The 18,102-nt window shown below is 39.0% G+C and overlaps 1 protein-coding gene across 4 annotated transcripts in view; it reads right to left on the bottom strand.

Annotated features, from left to right (window-relative positions):
* Positions 1 to 18,102, bottom strand: part of LOC122878125 (cAMP-specific 3',5'-cyclic phosphodiesterase 4D-like) — a 105,387-nt gene that overhangs the window by 72,597 nt on the left and 14,688 nt on the right. For 2 of the 4 annotated variants that reach the window (XM_044200491.1, XM_044200488.1), the window contains exon 3: positions 14,088 to 14,290. In XM_044200491.1, the coding sequence (XP_044056426.1) occupies positions 14,088 to 14,290 (203 nt within the window). Of the gene's footprint in view, positions 1 to 11,905; positions 12,298 to 14,087; positions 14,291 to 18,102 lie in introns of those variants that run through there. The other 2 variants (XM_044200490.1, XM_044200493.1) reach the window with 2 other exon arrangements.

The following is an 18,102-nucleotide window of genomic DNA, read 5'->3' as shown; positions in this document are numbered from 1 at the left end:
AAGTATGCAATAATGTTGCCTTTATTGTTACTTACTGTATATATGGGAGTGTCAGGGATATTCACTATCTAGCCACAGCTACAAAACTAACAGACACAGAGACCTGAAATTCTAAGGCGATCATTGCATGACAATGAAATCTATTATATCCTGAAACTTTGTTGGTAGTGATGAGTTTGGGAACTGTTGGGTGTTGAAACTGCTGGATTTTTGCAGTGTGTAGTGTCTACCATCTGACAGCTCTCTACAGTTTGGCAAGATAAAAATATTAACAAGGGCAAAGTGTAATTTTCCTACCACACACAAGGAGCAGTAAAACAAATCAAATAGGACTCATGCTTCAGCCTCTGACAAGAGTAAGGTCAATGCAAGGGCAGGGATACAAATCTCTACTCTATTCACTGAGGATTGTTTGGTAATTCAAGGTTTATCAAGAGCAACTGCATTCATTTTTCTGATCTGTTGTACCTTGACTGAATCAGTGGGCACTGTTTACACAAGAAGTGCTTTACTCATCTCTACTGCTCAATCCCAAGCTATGGCTGTTTTGCTGCCAGATGGATCAGAAACCCTATTTGCTATTCACAAATACATAGCACGTCACCCACAACCCACACAACTGCAGATAACAATGAGCTTGGTTGAGATTAGAGGCTTCCCCTTTCTCAAATCATCCTGCGTCCATTACACAAACAGAGAGTAATGTCCATTTCTTACCAAAAGTTGCCTAAGGACTCACTAATTTCTCAACTACAGGCTGGCTTTAATTGGTCAAATTACACTTGTTAATCCCCTATAATCCATGGATCCAACCTTTTGATTTACACGCAGTGAATGCCACAGTGCAGCACCCAAGGACCAGCTCCAGTCTGAGGACAATGCCTTGGTCACAGGCAAAGACAAGAATATTCCTAAAACCCAACATATGTGTCTTTTGGTATGGCACTGGGAGAGCATGCAAACTCCACAGTGACCTTGCTGTGAGGCGACAGCGCTGACGGATGCTATGATTGAACCGCCTGCTTGTGCCATTTGGATACAATTCACTTTCTCTCGTGAGTGGGATGCCACTGTAGAGATAATAAAATAAATTCTTCACGTCACAGATAGTGTCTGTTGATTCATTAATATTTTTCATTTCCTGTTCATCTAGCATTCATGGCTTTCATAATTAATAGTTAAAGGCTGAATGGGAAGCATTCCACTGATGGCCTGTAATTAGCAATTTTCCTATATTGTTTACATTATGCATTTCAATTTTAAAAGCTGCACCATAAAGTTTAAGCCATGTTTACAATGCATAGACTGCCCTGCTAACAAAACAACAAAAACAAAGATTGATCCCTAACAGATTTATATATGGGACAATCTTGGAACCCGTCGGCTATCGTCTGACAACGATTTAGCCTCTGGGGGCAACTGCCAATGTTTTAGGGCTTCCGGCGTAGCCAGTGAATATCCAGGTAACGGATATCTGGGCCAAGACTTCCTCTTCCGTAGGCTGGTCATTGTTTACAGTTCGATTAGCAACTTGAAACACATGAATGGCATAATCACTATAAACAGATATCTGCATATGAATGCTATACTGTTGTCAAACAATAGCCGATGGGTTCCGAGACGGCATTTTGGCCAATGCGTTCCGCCTCTTTTGCTTTCCACACGGACTGTTTGCCTGCATGCAACCAAAGCCCGCTCAAACGTGATTGGTCAATACTACTCGGACTACTACGAAAACCAGAATGCTTGTCCCTTGCCTACAGATTCTGCATTCATATGCAGATATCTGTTTATAGAGATTATATATGGGTCAACATCATGGAACATGTCCCAGAATCTGTTAAACTAGGCGAGAGATGGAAACAAAATCCTGACACATGCAGATCTGGTTCCTTTACTATGTATTTTTTCAAATTTCCCAAATCAAATTAAATACAGTTGCTCTTTGCTCCAAAAGTAATTATTGAAAGGTTAGAATGAAATTCAGCAGTATATGTTGATGAACAATGTACGAGTCATGTTTCTACACACAAGGAATGTATAGCTTTAAGGTAATTTAATGTTAACATTATAGTATTTGATGATTTATATCGAAGCTACACTGGTGCTGAGGTCTGAGAGTGTCAGTTATTGTTCTTTTGCAGGGAGGAAGGCAGTGACAAATTTATTCTATAAAAGCATAACAGGGAATCAGAGCATCATTAAACATCACATCCTGAGTAAAATCAACAAACAAGTTTATCAAGCAGGCAGCAACAGCAGTTTCCAAGAAACGCCTGACCTGTTTCTGCCATGGGCGACTGGCCTGCCTGGGAAATGAGTAAACACTGTCAATTCTGTAGTCTTACTACCAGCTATAGGCAAATGCACAGACAGCAAGAAGGCAACAAACAAAGCTTTGTGTCTAGTTTCAAACAAACAATTTTATTATGTATGTCAGGCTGAAAGTTCTACATAAAATAAAATTGTGGAAGGCAGATGTACACAGTATCTGTAAATAAATTAGAGAGAGAGAGAAGGAAATGGCTGCACATTCATTTGTCACATTGTATTTGCTATGAAATCATGGTAAGTTGGTTAATTGTCCAAACAAAAATGTTTGATCTTCCAAACTAAAACATTTGTGTTTATTCCACTCTACAGTGACCCTTACAAAAAAGTGATCCAGAGTTCACATTAATCAATAATCAATAATGTGTAAACGTTAATGGAGGAAACTCAAAAGGCATTTTAAAGGAACAGTTCGACATTTTGGGAAATACGCTTATTCAATTTCTTTCTGAAAGTTAGATGAGATCATCGATATCACTTTTCTTGAGAACAGTTTATCCATCCACCCAGTACGCCTGTGCATCATCTCTGCTAGTTGCCTGGCAACTTCACTGTGACGGCAAGACTCTGCAAAATCACTGCGCTCGGTTTCGCCAAGAAATAGCTACAGCACATAACGCTCCCTAAAATCTCAAATTGTCGTTTTTACAATAATATTTGTGTACAGATTGTGTACAGTCCAGGCTATCTGTTTCCTCTTCTTCTAGTCTTTATGCTAAGCTAGGCTAATCTCCTCCTGGCTCCAGCTCCATGCTTAACACAGACATGACATTGATATCTATGTTCCTATCTAACTCTGGGAAAGAAAGCGAATAAGAATAATTTCCAAAATGTTGAAATGTTCCTTAAAAACCTCTTCATAAAGGAGTAAAATTGCTGTTTTTGTGTCTGGTCTCAAACTAGATGCACAATCATGACTCAAAAGTTGTTGAAGGCTGTTTTTTCTAAATAATAATAATAATAAGTAGCAAAGCATTGACATGCATGCAGGATTAGAGGTAAAAAAACAACAACAACATTTGTAATGCAGCTAAAAGCATAATAATCATAAAAATAGCAAAGTTATTACTAAGTTATTATTAAGTCATTTTAATTTAATTTAAAAATAAGATTTAATTAATTTGGATTTTTTTTCTCATCATCTCCATTAAATTATCTACAGATTCAAAATTGGCTCCTGAATAATAGTTAATTCCTTTTAAAACGTCTCTGATTAGTGGAGCTGAATGCATGCTTTTGGGACTCTATGCCTATAATGCCATCACTATATGCGGAATGAACAACAGTAGAAAGCTGAAAGAACAAAGATGTTGTGATGACAAATGGGCAGTGTCCACTAAGAATTTCATCCATATCTGTCGTATCAGGCTACTCTTGGATGCAAACAAACGTGTTGGGGTACCTGGTTGTTTTCTCAGAAAATAATTAAACCTCATCTGATTTACATTTTGACTGTGTTGCTCTGTCATTAGACCAACCGAGAAGAGAATCAAAGTCTCTGCTGTGCTCTGGATAAATTACATTCATTACGCACCAGGAGTGTGTCTGTTTGAAGGAACTTAACAGCCTATTACATTTTCATGACCAAATAGAGGTACATCTTGGCCTGTTAAGACATTCTAATCAGAAGAAGAGAAGAAATCTTCTTCAGGGTTATTCTTCTAATGCAGCAGTCCTGAAATCTGGACCTGATGATTCAGAGTACCGGTGGTTTTCATTCTCCCTGTATTCTTGGCAGATGTGTACATGTATGTATCGTATGTATATGTACTGTACCTGTGTACGTACAGAATACACAATATGTATGAAATGTATGTATAACTTGTAAGTGCAATTAAACATATGATGAGATAGAAAACATACTGTACAGTGACACAAACGGCAACAATTAAATATGAAAATAACATTTATTTTTTAATTAAGTCAACTTTAAAGATACCGAATTTTGGCATTTAATATGGTCACATAAACCCATATATACCCATATATATATAATAAAAATTAAACTCACTACTGACTATTACCGAAGCTACTCTCTACTACAGTATGAACCCTTTCCAAAAAGTGGTAACGTGTTAAAGGGTTTTTTTTTTATAGCCTTCAAGTCTTCAACTTGTCATTCGTCTCAAAGCAATCTCCAGTGTCCTTAATAATTGTTACTGGCTAACAGCCTTGATGAAAAACAAACACAGAGACTGAACAGTGTCTCCCTGGACCACTGTGATTGTCTTTTGCTGACAGTGTGGAGGAGAGGTGCAGGCTGCTTCGTGTTTCCTCTGTCAACTTTTCAATGAACCACAATGATAATAAATCAATGTCCTGGCCACTGCATGCTCATCTTCACCTTTTTTTGCTCATAACTCTTTTTCAGACCTCTCAAAGGGAGTACTTGACTGCTTGGACTCTCAGCAAAAGCACTATTGACTATAAAATCATTCATCAGGGCAGGATAAAGTGATAGTAACACTGGCTGTACTGATTTCTAAGGAACTAAAGGTAAATGTACATCTAATCTAGCAAGGTAGACATGAAACTAAAGAGGGGAAAGCAGCATACTCCAATGCAATCTTTATATTTCTAGTTCTATAAATCCCACTGTACTGATTTCTTAACCAGGGAATTGATTAGAGACATAAAAAGCAGGATAATAATTATCTCCTGAAGCTCTGTATAAATGAAAACATAAATAAATTAAAATCCTTGGCCAAAAAGAGCTACAATGACTAGCTTTCTATGGTAGCTTGTGTTAGAATATTTTTCTTATGAGGTGTGAATCAACCACTTGAATTGTGATTCACATGGAAAAAACATAATCAAAACTACTAGACTACAAAATTGTTCAATAAACTACAATATTCCCATGGTATATTTTGGTTTCCTTTCATAAAACCATTCTCCTTCCTCATAACAGATACAAGAAAAATTACACACAACACAATGGTAGTTGTCTGAGGGTTATACACATGGGAACTAAATAGACAGAATCCATCAGCAGCCTTTAATTTCACTGGAAAATCATCTCCCCTGCAGTGGTCGAAATTGCATTAAATTGTCTTTATTAAGTAATGCAACTTGATAAAAGGAACATCCACACAACAACTGACATCTGCAGGTCAGCTCATGCAGGTATATGCATTAAACACTGCATTAGCTTTCACTAATCCTCCCTCAGAGAACTGACAATCCGGACATGCTTTTGTGTCTTTTGTTAACATGAGATTGGTTAGATAACATTCAGTTTTTCTGTCTCAATGGCTGCCCTTGCCCCCTCTGATACCCTAGTGGGAAACCCTTTATGCCATTATCCCTGAAAAACAGATGGGCTCCATAGCAACGGGAGTAATTTTTTTACCATCCCGGTTGATCACAGTTTCCTTTCTCACTACTCGCAGCCGAGGAGTACAGCTACTTGGAATGCATGAAGACACTGCAGACCTAACAGCACGAGAAAATCCTGTAGCCGAAAGGCCACCAGTTCAGTCCCTTAAGGAGCTGACATGCCTCCAACAACAGTAACACATGTTGTTGTAGTGTCCTTGAGCAAGAGAGTATATCTGTACTTTATAATTCATTATAATAATTCTGGAGAGTAGCCTTCAGTGTATACCCACTCCTGGAAGACAATGTATTTTCTAGTGTGCCATGTTGGCTTTGCCAGTGCATTCTGTGACATTTATGAGCCTGACAGCGTGTCCCAGGTTACACATATTAATATGCAGAAATGGATGCAGATAAAGTTAAGTGGAAATTAGCATTAAGAGCATAGCAAGTGTTCATCTAATGTCATTATTTCTAATGGAGGGAGAGGCTGCTCTCTCTGGGGTAGCTGCACATCCCACAGCAGTGCTCACTGCCCTGATTTTCCACCAGATTTTGCAGCCAAAGTTCAGCTAAATTGAACTTTGACCCCAGATACATTGATCTCCACAACATGCATTCAATGAGATTGTGGCATTGACAGGAAGCGAAAGTTATGAGGGCACTAATTTCACTCTAGAGTACAAAGGAGGAAGAGTTCATCATGTACGTCTCTGAATTTTCTCTGACTACAATTACTCTCCTGTCCTCCTGGGACCTACCATGCTGCAACTAATGACTATAGATCCATTATTGATTAATATGACAACTGTTTTCTTGATTAATCTATTAATCTTTGTTCTATAAAATGTCAGAAGCTAGTGAAAAATGCCTCAAATTAAAATTTAAAATTTGTTTTGTCCAACCAACAGTCTAAAACCCAAAGAAGTTTTATATCACAGAAAATAAAAAAAAGCAGCAAATCCTCACAATTGTGAAGCTGAAACTGTAGAGCAGTTGCAATGAGAAAATTAAGAACTAGGCTTTAAGATAAAAATGTTACAGTTTAATTGTCTTGGCGACAATGTTATCTGGACTATTCCATAAAAATGGAATTAAACGTACTGTAGTCTACTGATTCATTTCACATTTAGAAGTAAATATTTTGGCTCATTTTCAGGAAATAATTACTATCCATTTTAAGAAAATATCTTGCAGCTTAAGAAAACGGGTTTCTCCACATTAGAGGATAACATGTCCTCTGTCACAAAGCAAAAAATAAATTTTCATCCCACCTGTATTGAGGGTGTTTTATATTTAAAACTGATCTGAGTCATCTGGAATGATACACAATCAAGAGTTATTCTGGGACAAAAAAGGAAAGATGTATTCAGTGAAAAATAGAAGCAGTGCCAGTGGTGTAGTCATTGGTGGCTATAAAGCTGCCTGACTCACCGCTTTTACTCCTACCAACAGCTCAACCTGTTTGCATTTCCATCATCATCATCATTCAGTGTTGGGCAGTCAGCGCATATGGCAATCACAATGACAAGACTCTAGATATTGTCGGGAAAGCCTTGACTGGGCAGCCGAGGTAACATTTTACCAGAGGCTGATGTCAGTTAACTCAGACCACACTCCACACTCTCCACACACACTTGCTGCATCATCTCACTGCCAGATTCTCATCTTCCCTGTCAGTGCATGTATATTCTCTACTTTTATTATGATTTTCCATGCATATTATTCATGAAATCTGAGGTCTGATACATATCAAAATGATGTGGCTGCATTGAGAGCAGTCAGTAGAGTTTGCAATCTTTTTTATGTTGAATTTTTACTGAATCTTAATGATCTTTACTTCACCTCTGGGTGAGACTGTGACCCTAAGGAATATATTCGTCTCACCCATGTAGCTTGCATCTATTAATTTTTACCCTGTAATTTCAGTCTAAACAACAAATACTCAAAAGCTTCTCTACCTTCTCATTTTTTACCTCATCACGATGAATAAAGTGGGTCTAGGCTGTGCACACATTTCAGACCATAATGTTCCATTTAAATGTTTTGCTCAGATCTTATCTTTTTATCTCGATTGTTTACATTCATGTTAGGAACTTAACATACTTAACATCAGTATGAGACAACCTCAGCCCTGAAGCGATCTACATGCGTACATTTAAAGCCACAAAAAAAAATCGTGCATAACCTGTGTGCAACCAAAGAAAACTAAACTATTTATTGGGACACATTCAGTCACAGAAATTAATGAAATAGCAGTGCAATTGTTCAAGCTGTTTAGGGTGAGAGGTGACAAAGGGGCAAAAACAAGTGTCACATTTTGACACTTCAGTGCAGAGATATATGTGTGCAGAAAAGACAAAAGCATGGTGTGTGACAAACACAAAACATTTATCTAATCTGATCCTAACTGTTCTCATTGCAACTGCATGAAATGGAAGGTTAAATGCCAAGAACAGACACACTGTGTTGCAGGTTTATATTTAGAGTCATTCTTTCTTCTTAAAGACATGACCAAACCTAAGAATATCACACAAAAAAGACTGTATTCTGGATGATCAGATAGTAATCAGTTTGGGATTTTAAAAAACCCACATACAATGTGTAAACAAGGGGCATCCTGGTATCCTTATGGTTAAGGTGCATAGCACATAACCGCAACATCCAAGGTTCGATTCGACCTTTGTTTCATGTCAAACCCCTCTCTCCCTCCTCATGTTTCCTGCCTCTCTACACTTTCAACTGTCAAAAAATAGGGGAGAAATGCCAACGAAAAAAAAGAAATCTCTCTAAAATGTGTAAACCACACCAAGATGCACTGAAGATCTGCCAAACCCGTCACATTGGACCACAAAATCCACTTGTAGAAACCATCTGAATGGAAATAAACTTCCACTTCCAGATCGAAGCAGGATGCTCAGATAAGTCTGACAGAACATGTCAAAATAGACTGTCAGGATATTGGGAACAAGCCAGACGAGGTGTTTACTGTCTGTTTTTAAAGCATGTGTAAATTACAAGAGGAAGTGAAGGAGAAATGAGAAAAGACACGTACTGTCTGGTGTAAACATAATACAGGTCCATCTTAAGTACCTCAAGACACAATCCAAATACTGTACAAGACACATGTTAATGTCAAGGTCTTAATACTAATGTGCACCATATTGCAGAGGCCATGCATCCTTACAGTCTCCAGCATAAAAGAAAACTTGAAACTATTTTTTGGTGATTATCTTCTCAGTGGACTATCAGGGGACAAAAGCAGCACTTCAGCTTGTGTGTGAAAATCCAGAGAGACGAGCCACAGCATTGCTTGTTGACAGCAAGCGGTGTCTGGGGAGCAGAGCTGAACTGACAGCGGTTTTCATGCCTGTTCAACTCTGCTGCAGCCAATCACAGAGATGTTTTATTGTCTTTCATATCCAAGCTTTTCTCTTTCTTTCTTGTAGGAAACACATAGACACTGTGCAAATGTGGAGGGTCTGAGTTTGCCGTTAACATACATAGGACATGTAAACATGATGATGCAATGTGAGGATGGGTAGTGTTTCCTCAGAAAGAAAGAGATTGAATCAGAGTTAAAACTAACATGGCAATAAATCTCTACCCAGAAACCTAGATAATAATGTCTCACAAAAAGAGTTTTCACAAAACCTATGCTGACCAGGACTTAATGTATGTCCAGTGTCTAAAATTAACTTTTTGACTCACCGGCCAAAGGGACTGGTAGATGAAAAAATCCACCGGCCAAGCATATTTTTTACTGGCCTAAATAATAAATTGCCTTTTTGTGTCACATATACATTTGTTTCAGTACATTTAATTGAGATAATAAGGTATTATGTTGAATATAAATTTAAAGAAGAAAATTTTAAGCAAAATTATTTTAATATATTGATCAACAGTTAATCAATTCAAGCCTGAATGCAACTCAAGAAATTCTACTGAAGTATTTGCTATTAAATGTACTTAAGGATCAAACATAAAAGTAATGGGTCACTGCCATGGTGGACTGGCGGGTGTGTATTACACGCTTTGGCGTGATACCGGGTTGCAGCAGATGACCGGCGGGTCGAGTATCTGATGTCCCGTACAGTAAACAGTGCCGCGAAACTAGGAGTACTCGAGACGGTCAGTTTCACAGCACTGCTTAGACTCGTGTAATTACACATATGGTAGTGTGCGTGTGTGTCAAACTCCGACACAGACAGTGAGACTTACTCGCCAAACGGAAAATCTATCCTCATTTCACTGTAATAAAATATTAATTTTATGGCTTTCTCCTTTTCTCTATTTCTTTCTCTTTCCCATATTCTCAAAATAATCAATCCCAAAAGCGAGGCTGTTTTGTCAATAGAAAAAAATTTGTAAAATAGTACCAAAAGAGGTGAGGCAGGCAAACACCAGGCATCCGTCTCTTCCCTGGCAGTGCTCGGGTACCAACTAGTAAGGAATGACACACTGAAGCAGAGGGAGTCAGAGCCCTTCATGAGCCTGACTGATGAGGTTTAAAGAGCAGTTTACTGTTAGCTAAACCATCACCCACATCTCTTCCATCATCCCTCAAAGTAAACTGAGTTCAACATAAAGCCCAGCCTGAAGATCAGGCAGGCAGCCTCTACAGGAGACACCAACTCAATTACAGTGTGTTATATTTCATGGGCTTTTAATACAAAACACCTGCCACTACCATTATTACAATTACAGCCTTTTGTTACATGTCAGGAATCTGATTAAGTTCAACAATCAAGAGAACAGATTATTCTGTAATTGCATGTTTCTGAACTTGCAATATCAGGTAATTGCATGAAATTGCATAATTTCCTAAATAATGGCAGTGTTGTGATTTCCTCGATCCATTGAGTTATACAGAACTTCGTAACAAGTCAGGAACAGCATCAAAATTAAAGGTCATGTGAACCAGATCTCTCAAAATGCCTTCTGCCATGTTGACAAAACACATCTAGTGGTGCAACTGATGCAACTTTTCCTCAACAGCCACCACCATTTCAATGCTTTTCAATGTCTCATAAGGCCCCAAAAAATGATGTCCTTGATTTCATTATGACTTTCAACATAACTGCGACATGCAGTAGCACAGGCAGATACAGAATATTAATGTGACGACAATGTCAACATGTTTGCCCTGACTTGAAAGCTACTTTAAGCAACATTTAAGGGGAATATTGGGAACATGAGGGTTGACATGATAAGACACTGGCTGAGAAATGGATTCTACTGTGAAAAAGTGGTTCACACCTTTTAAAAAGGTATGCATAAGAAAACAGATGCCTCACCATCGGAGATCATTTTTATTTTTCTTATTGTGTTCCATTCACATAGAGAAAAAGGTCTGTTATGGTCTAATTTGTTGCATTTCCAGAGATCCAACTGAGAAAAACAAGGGCATAAGATTTTAACAAAATCGAATAACAATTTAGTGATAAAGTATCTAAACCTAATGACATTTAGGGGAACATTCAGAACCCTGATGATTGTATGACTCAGTTGTTACAGCCTGTCTAATAATTAACTAAAACAGTCAGAGTGCTTCACTAACCCCCTGACATTCATCATCGATGTCAGCAGGGTTGGAGGTTTTGGTGGCAAGCGACACAGAGGAAGCAGAGACTTTATGTATGTAATTACAACAGCCAGCAGAGACTGACGACCCAGGCTACATCTTGTAACTATGAAAATAATAACATTGAGCTTGACAGACATTATTTATTGCTCTGCTTTGTCTCCTGGAAGTTAAAGGGGTATATGGAGGTAGATTGGAGATGTTTGGTGGTTATTTATATAGTTTTATGTGTAGGGATTGGTGCAAATTGAGTACAAATCCCAAATAATTTTCAATGCCATGAATAAAAAATATTGTTTAATATGATTCTGTGGTTTATCTCCTGTATTTAAGCAGACTTATTAAATATAGCTACCTTGTCAGTCTTATAAGAGTTTGCCATAGCGTTGGTTCAAATTAATGCACCTTTCTTCATACTCAACATGTCAGGATAGTAAAATAAATGGGGAGCAGTTACTTTCAGCTACATCTACTAGCTAATTTATCAAATTGTACCGAATAAGAAACTGTCAGTCATCAATCATTGCTTCGTTGGTTAGTCCATTAGAAGTTTGGGACTTTTTCTCCATATAACAGTTATTTTAGTTAGATATCTTAATCTTAGCTTAAGTGAACAATTAAGCCGATTTAACATGTGGTGAGTTCAGACACTTTAGAAGGGAAAGAGGTTACCGTTTCACCGGGGAGGGCCAGGACATGCGGGGTTTTTTCAGCCCGGGTCGCAGCTTCTCCAGGGTCCGGTTGCGGCACAGGTAGCGCTCGGTGTCCGAGTTGAAGCGCTGTTTGATCCGTATGTGAGTCCTGGGTTGTCGCCACAGGTGTTTGGGCGGCTTGGCGAGCCCTGCTCCGTCTCTGCTCAGCGTGGCACACTCCATTTTCTACTTTACTTGTTTTCTTGTTTTTTTAAACGGAGTTTTGAATGTTAACGGTCAAGAGACGGTCAGAGCGTGTTGGACGGGCTGTCGGTGAGTGTGAGGAGGAAACCTCGCGCTTCAAGCCGTTAACTGACAGAGAGCTGCGCGCGCGGCATGGTGGTGAGCTGCTGTCCACGAGCCGGAGTGCTGAAACGACTCTCAGCCTCTCAGTTAATACCATCTCTCTCTCTCTCTCTCTCTCTCTCTCTCTCTCTCTCTCTCTCTCTCTCTCTCTCTCAATTAATTTCAGTTTCAATTCAATGGGGCTTTATTGGCATGGGAAACAGATGTTAACATTGCCAAAGCATGTGTAAAATAAAAACATAAACAGAAGAATTGTGATATTAAAATATATACAGATAATTCAGACAGGATAATAATAAATTGTAGACTTGTAGTGAAAACTAAACACTGCAACATGTTTTTTTGTAAGTGTGTGTGTGGGGGTGTGTGCAGGTGATTTACTGTCCCTCAGGTTGTGACATGTTGATACATATTTGGCAGAAAGATATGCCCTGCCTCCTTCTCCTAGGAGTATTTTTAATTTTGAGAGGTCATTTAGCTCTCCCTCTCTCTCTCTCTCTCCTTCACCTTTCACTGTGATTTTTATTCCATCTGTTTCTCTCTCTAACTGCCAATCATCAGTATTCAGCAAAAATCAACACAAACAAAAATGTAGCCTACAAATGTAATCTAATCAATTTGTCAACTGATGTACAATTAATGAACAACAACTTTTATATCACAGAAAAGGTTTCAGTCGTAGTCATCTGGACACTGTTTTCAGAATTAAGACGTTTCGGCTCCCATCCAGAAGTCACTCACAATTGAGAATGACTCCCGGACGGGAGCCGAAACGTCTTGATTCTGAAAACAGTGTCCAGATGACTACGACTGAAACCTTTTCTACGATGGACACTCCTGGACGAATGAGGGACTACACCGTCTAACAACTTTTATACTAATCTTTCAGGTCAGTTATCAGGGAAAATATTATATATTTGCTGGTTCTAGTTTCTTAAATGTAAGGTTATGGAGAAATTCAATTCAGTTTACTCTTTTTCACCAGGATAATAATAATAATCCACTCAGTATCAATACTACTTTCCAGGGAGTCCAAAGTAAATATATGAAAAACAAACAATTAATGGGGAAAGACACAAACACACACCTATTCACACCTTTCACTGACAGGCCTCTTCCTCTTGCTGCAATTACCAGGCATTTCTTAAAGGGAAGAGGGCTTTCATTATCAACCTGAGACCCCAAAACATATTCCACCCTTCTTTCTGTGTGTGTGTGTGTGTGTGTGTGTGTGTGTGTGTGTGTGTGTGTGTACAGAGCTGTTAACTTCACTGTCACTCAGAAAGCTTCAGCTGTTCAGACAGAAACCCTGCCATTTCCTCGCTCCACCTGGAATGAACCAAACCCTGAGATACAAGAAAGAGACTCAAAGCTAATGAGCTGAGGTAACTCTGCCCACTGGCCTTAGAGAGAGGAAGGGAGAGCGAAAGAAAGAAACTTCTGTAGTCAGAAACAAGTGTAATCACTGGATTTTCATGGCTTTTCAACCAAATGTTTCGCTTATTTTCCATCACACTGATTGAGCAACAAAATATCCTGGCATGATGATGAGGATGCTCCAAATCAAAACACTAAACACACCAGAACAACAAATCATTTTCAGAAAAAAAACATATGCTGCATGAAATTCAAGAGATGAACTTCAGCTTCAACAGAGACCTTTGCTGTAATGGGTTGCACTCCCAAATAATACAGGAGTGACACCAACAGTCACCAGTATTATAAAAACATAAGAACCAACAGCAAGAGCGCTTAGGCTCCATAATATGTACAGTATGTAAACCAACCTGCACTATGGATAAAACACAGCGATGCAAGAAAGAAAGAAAGAAGTACAGTGTATGTGTGTCACTGACCGGTGCTCATCATGACTGGCCAGTGCTCGGCTGTACAGCACCTCCAGTCGGTCCAGCGGCAGGCATTGTGCTGCAGACAGCCGCCGGGTGTCACATGGGTGCTCTTGGCAGGAGTGTCTCCTCCACAGAGGAGGCAGCAGCAGCGGCCCGGAGAAACGCCGCCGCACCGCCTGGTGGACCACAGGCAGAGACTCTCGACGACCCTGCACCCCGAGAGAGAGAGAGAGAGAGAGAGAGAGGGAGGGAGAAAGAACATGAGTGTCCAAAACGTCAGTGTCTTCAGGGAAATGCTATAGCCTTAAAATGTTATGAGCACAGACATGACTTCAGCTTCAGTGAACCACTGGGAACTAGCTGATACAGAATGTACGCTCAGTTGACTGTTAGCTACGCCTCACTATAACTAACGCAGTCTAATACAACAGTCCTGCTATAAATCCTCCCTTCATGAAGGTTATAATGTTCAGTTTTTGTTGAAACTGTTTTAGAGAGGTGCTGATTTAACTTGATGGCCATTTCGCAGGCTGCAGTTTGTTATTGGTGTTTCTAATACCTTGCCAATCTGATTTATATCAATGCGGTACTCTAAATATTAGAAACACCTCTCAGTATAATGCAATACAATTCAACAGCACTATAAACAAACTGCAGCCTCCAAAATGACCATTAAGTTGAATCAACACCTCTCTAAAACAGCTGCTAGCAGAAAGGTCGGGTCTGTCGGTCGGTGGATTGGCACACTATTTTATACAGACATTCATGGTTCCCGGACGATGAATCCTAATGACTTTGGTGATCCACTGACTTTTACTCATCAGTTCAAAATTTCAATTTGCCCAATGCTCTTTCACCACTTGACCAATCTTACACAATTTATATGAATTGTACAATTTACAACATACTGTATATCATTATAGATGTGTTTCATACAGTATGAATGCGCAATGCACCCACCAAGTACATGTATGTTGTGCACGCTATCATTTCGATTAAGTGAACAATAACACAGAGACTCAAAACACCATTAATAAAACATTAGAGATGGGACTTTATTGTCCCGCAGATATTATGAAATATCATCCAATCAGTTACAATTACCATATGTTTGCAAAACATCACTGCTGATACATGAATATATTATGTATATATATAATTTAATAGTCCAAATGAGAGTCCTGCCATAACAAACTAAATGCTGAAATTATTTTCCTGTCTCAATTAGAAAAAGTTCAACAAATAACTTAATATTAACATATTATTCCAGGGACATCTGACATCTGCCCAATCTGCCCTGTGGGTTTTGCAGGCGTAGCACAAACACTTTTCACATCTGACACAAAGTAAATAGTTTGTTTGTCTTCTTCCCTGACCATTAAATTGGGGTTTGTTTTGCATTTTTTCCCTGCTAATCCATTTAATATCCGTTGTAATGGATTGCAGCAGTGAAAGATGTCAGACAGCAGCTTTGCAAATCCAGTGTGTGATTCTGCTTGTGTGTGTGTGTTTGTGTAAAAAAGTACATAACCAATATGACTTCTCCCCATTAAAAAGTGTCAAATGAGGTCGAGGTAGCCAAAAAAATAACAACACATAAACCATAAGATCAACACCCATTTTGGCCCTGGCAGCTCAGAGCCTCTGTTTCTATGTAATTTGTGCTTCAGCAGAGTCTGCAGAGTCATTACCTGGAGGTTCAGAGAGAGGTGATGGATATTGATCTGCCGTCCTAGAAGCTGCAAAAGCAAGTCTCATTTCCCTGCTTGGTGCCGTCAAGCATCAAAAACCAAACATGATTGACAGGTACCCGCCATCTCAGACAGTCTTTGTATTGTATACTCTGTATTGTCTGCTATTGGATATTGATCAGATTTCTACCCTGTGTATCTAAAGATTTTGAAAGATCTGTTTTCTCCGCCTGTTTCACCTTTGGTTATTTTCTCCCAGTAAATACAAGCAAAGGATTTTTGTACTGGATATAAAGCTCCACAAACTTGGAATTATTGACTTGGAAGGTCGGGTTATAACAAGTAGTCCATACGATGTGTTGTCCGACCTCAGCGGAAATCAAAAGTGTTTATACCTGATCCGTAACTGTCACACTTATAAAGGTGGAGTGAAAAGCTGGCTGTCACAGAGAGGGGGGAGACGAGATATCATTTAAATGTGGGGATAACGGCGCACATTTTCAGACAATCTCTCCTATTCATGGTGTTGCACTCGGTTGTTTACATGAAGTGTCAGAAATAGTTGTGTATAGGATGTAATAAGAGAGCTCATACACTTTAAATACTGTTCAATAGTGGCCTTTTAAACGTTTGATCTGTTAGTTTTTATATTTTGTAAGTGATTATTTTCTGCAACTGCTGCTTACTTTCTCACCTCCACACAGCTGGCCAATCACAGCATGAAGTGGGTGTGAATGTCGAATTGTCGATTTCGAAATTAAAAAACACCGAAGCTATTCTATCATCCGACAAGCAGTTCAGATGAAACATACTGGCAGCTTAAATGTTCCTGGCTTCCTGGAGCTCAGCAGGATTTATACTTGTGCTTGTTGAACAAACGAGTAAGTTGACCTTGAGTTGAGTTTGCTCCTGTTTCAAAAGTGAAGCTCATCTTTTAAGCGCACATGTGCTTAGAATAATGGAAAGTTTGAACATCTACAGATCCATGTGCTGATGAAGGCCGTGTGATGAGGGCAAAAGCTCCAGAACAAATGGACCTTGAGTTGTGGCCAAGAACGAACTGTCAAGCTCATCATCAAGCAAGTTGAAGAGAGGCTCCTTTTCAGTAACACCAGGTTACTTTGTTTGTTCCTTCCTTTACTATCTTTTTGCTGCTGTAACGACTTAGTTATTTGGATGTGAAATGTTCTGACGAGTAGTGTTGGTGTCCACAGAATCATTTTTGTACAGACTCACACTCACAGAGAATTCACTTCCTACACTGCAGTACGTTCACATGCACTGTACAAATTTTGAGAAATCAGGTCAGGCAAACCCGCATATACATGCACTCACTCAGTAATCAGATTACTCTCCTACCCTGACCTTATTTTGGAAGCACTAATTGTTTTTTTATGTATGTGTGTGTCGGAGAGGACAGACTCTGTAGTGAGATCCCACAGTTTTTACTCACAACAAGAATGTGGCTGAATTTAACAAATAGTCAAATGTTCAGCAGTGGAAATTTACTTATTTAGATTTCTACTTTGTGTTAGCTTCAGTTTTAGTCTGACTTTAGATGGAATTATTTTAACACAACTATTCTCCCTAGACAAAGTCTTTGGCTTTTTATATGTTCGCATGTGAATCACAATTAGAAACACGTTTACAAATATACATGAGGAAGGGATCTAGCTGGGGAAATAAAGTTTCTCTAATCGCCTACCCCGATGACGGAAAGCAAGTTTTTTGTTTACATGATGTTTTAAAAAATCAGCTTTCTGGAGTGGTCGACTGTAAACCGGTTACTTAGGTGCATGTAAAGTCACTGCTGGTTTTGGGTCGACACATATAAACATCCTGACCTGGATGTGATAACTAATTTCCTTTATAAATGACTAACGCTTTGACGCCAGGTGCGTCTTCATCAGTTTGTTGCCTTAAGTCTGTGTGCTCCAGTATACATTGGATCTTATCTCTTAAGTCTCTCCTGATGCAAGATTGCCCTACTCCGAGAGCACCGGACAGGCCTCATTCCTTGTGACTCGGTTGAAGCGTGCTTAACCTCTTCCTTCATCTACCTAATTTCCTCTTTCATACTAAACTGGTTACTGTGGCACAGAAAGATCTTTTATTTTGGTTTTTATTATCTTATTAACTTATTAAAATTAGTACTCGCCGCACACTGCTGTTTTTCAAGAACTCACACTGATCTGATATTTTCCCTCCAAAGCTGACATTTTGCACGTATGACATTTTAACCTGACAACAGCCTAATATAACTTCATTTGCAGTAGCACCTTTCTGGTTTGCTTCAACATGTTGGGTTTTTTTTTTAGCTGAATGACACA

This window comes from Siniperca chuatsi, linkage group LG6 (genome assembly GCF_020085105.1).
Source record: "Siniperca chuatsi isolate FFG_IHB_CAS linkage group LG6, ASM2008510v1, whole genome shotgun sequence".
In the NCBI taxonomy this organism is placed as follows: domain Eukaryota; kingdom Metazoa; phylum Chordata; class Actinopteri; order Centrarchiformes; family Sinipercidae; genus Siniperca; species Siniperca chuatsi.
This window is presented reverse-complemented; position numbering and strand designations above follow the sequence as displayed.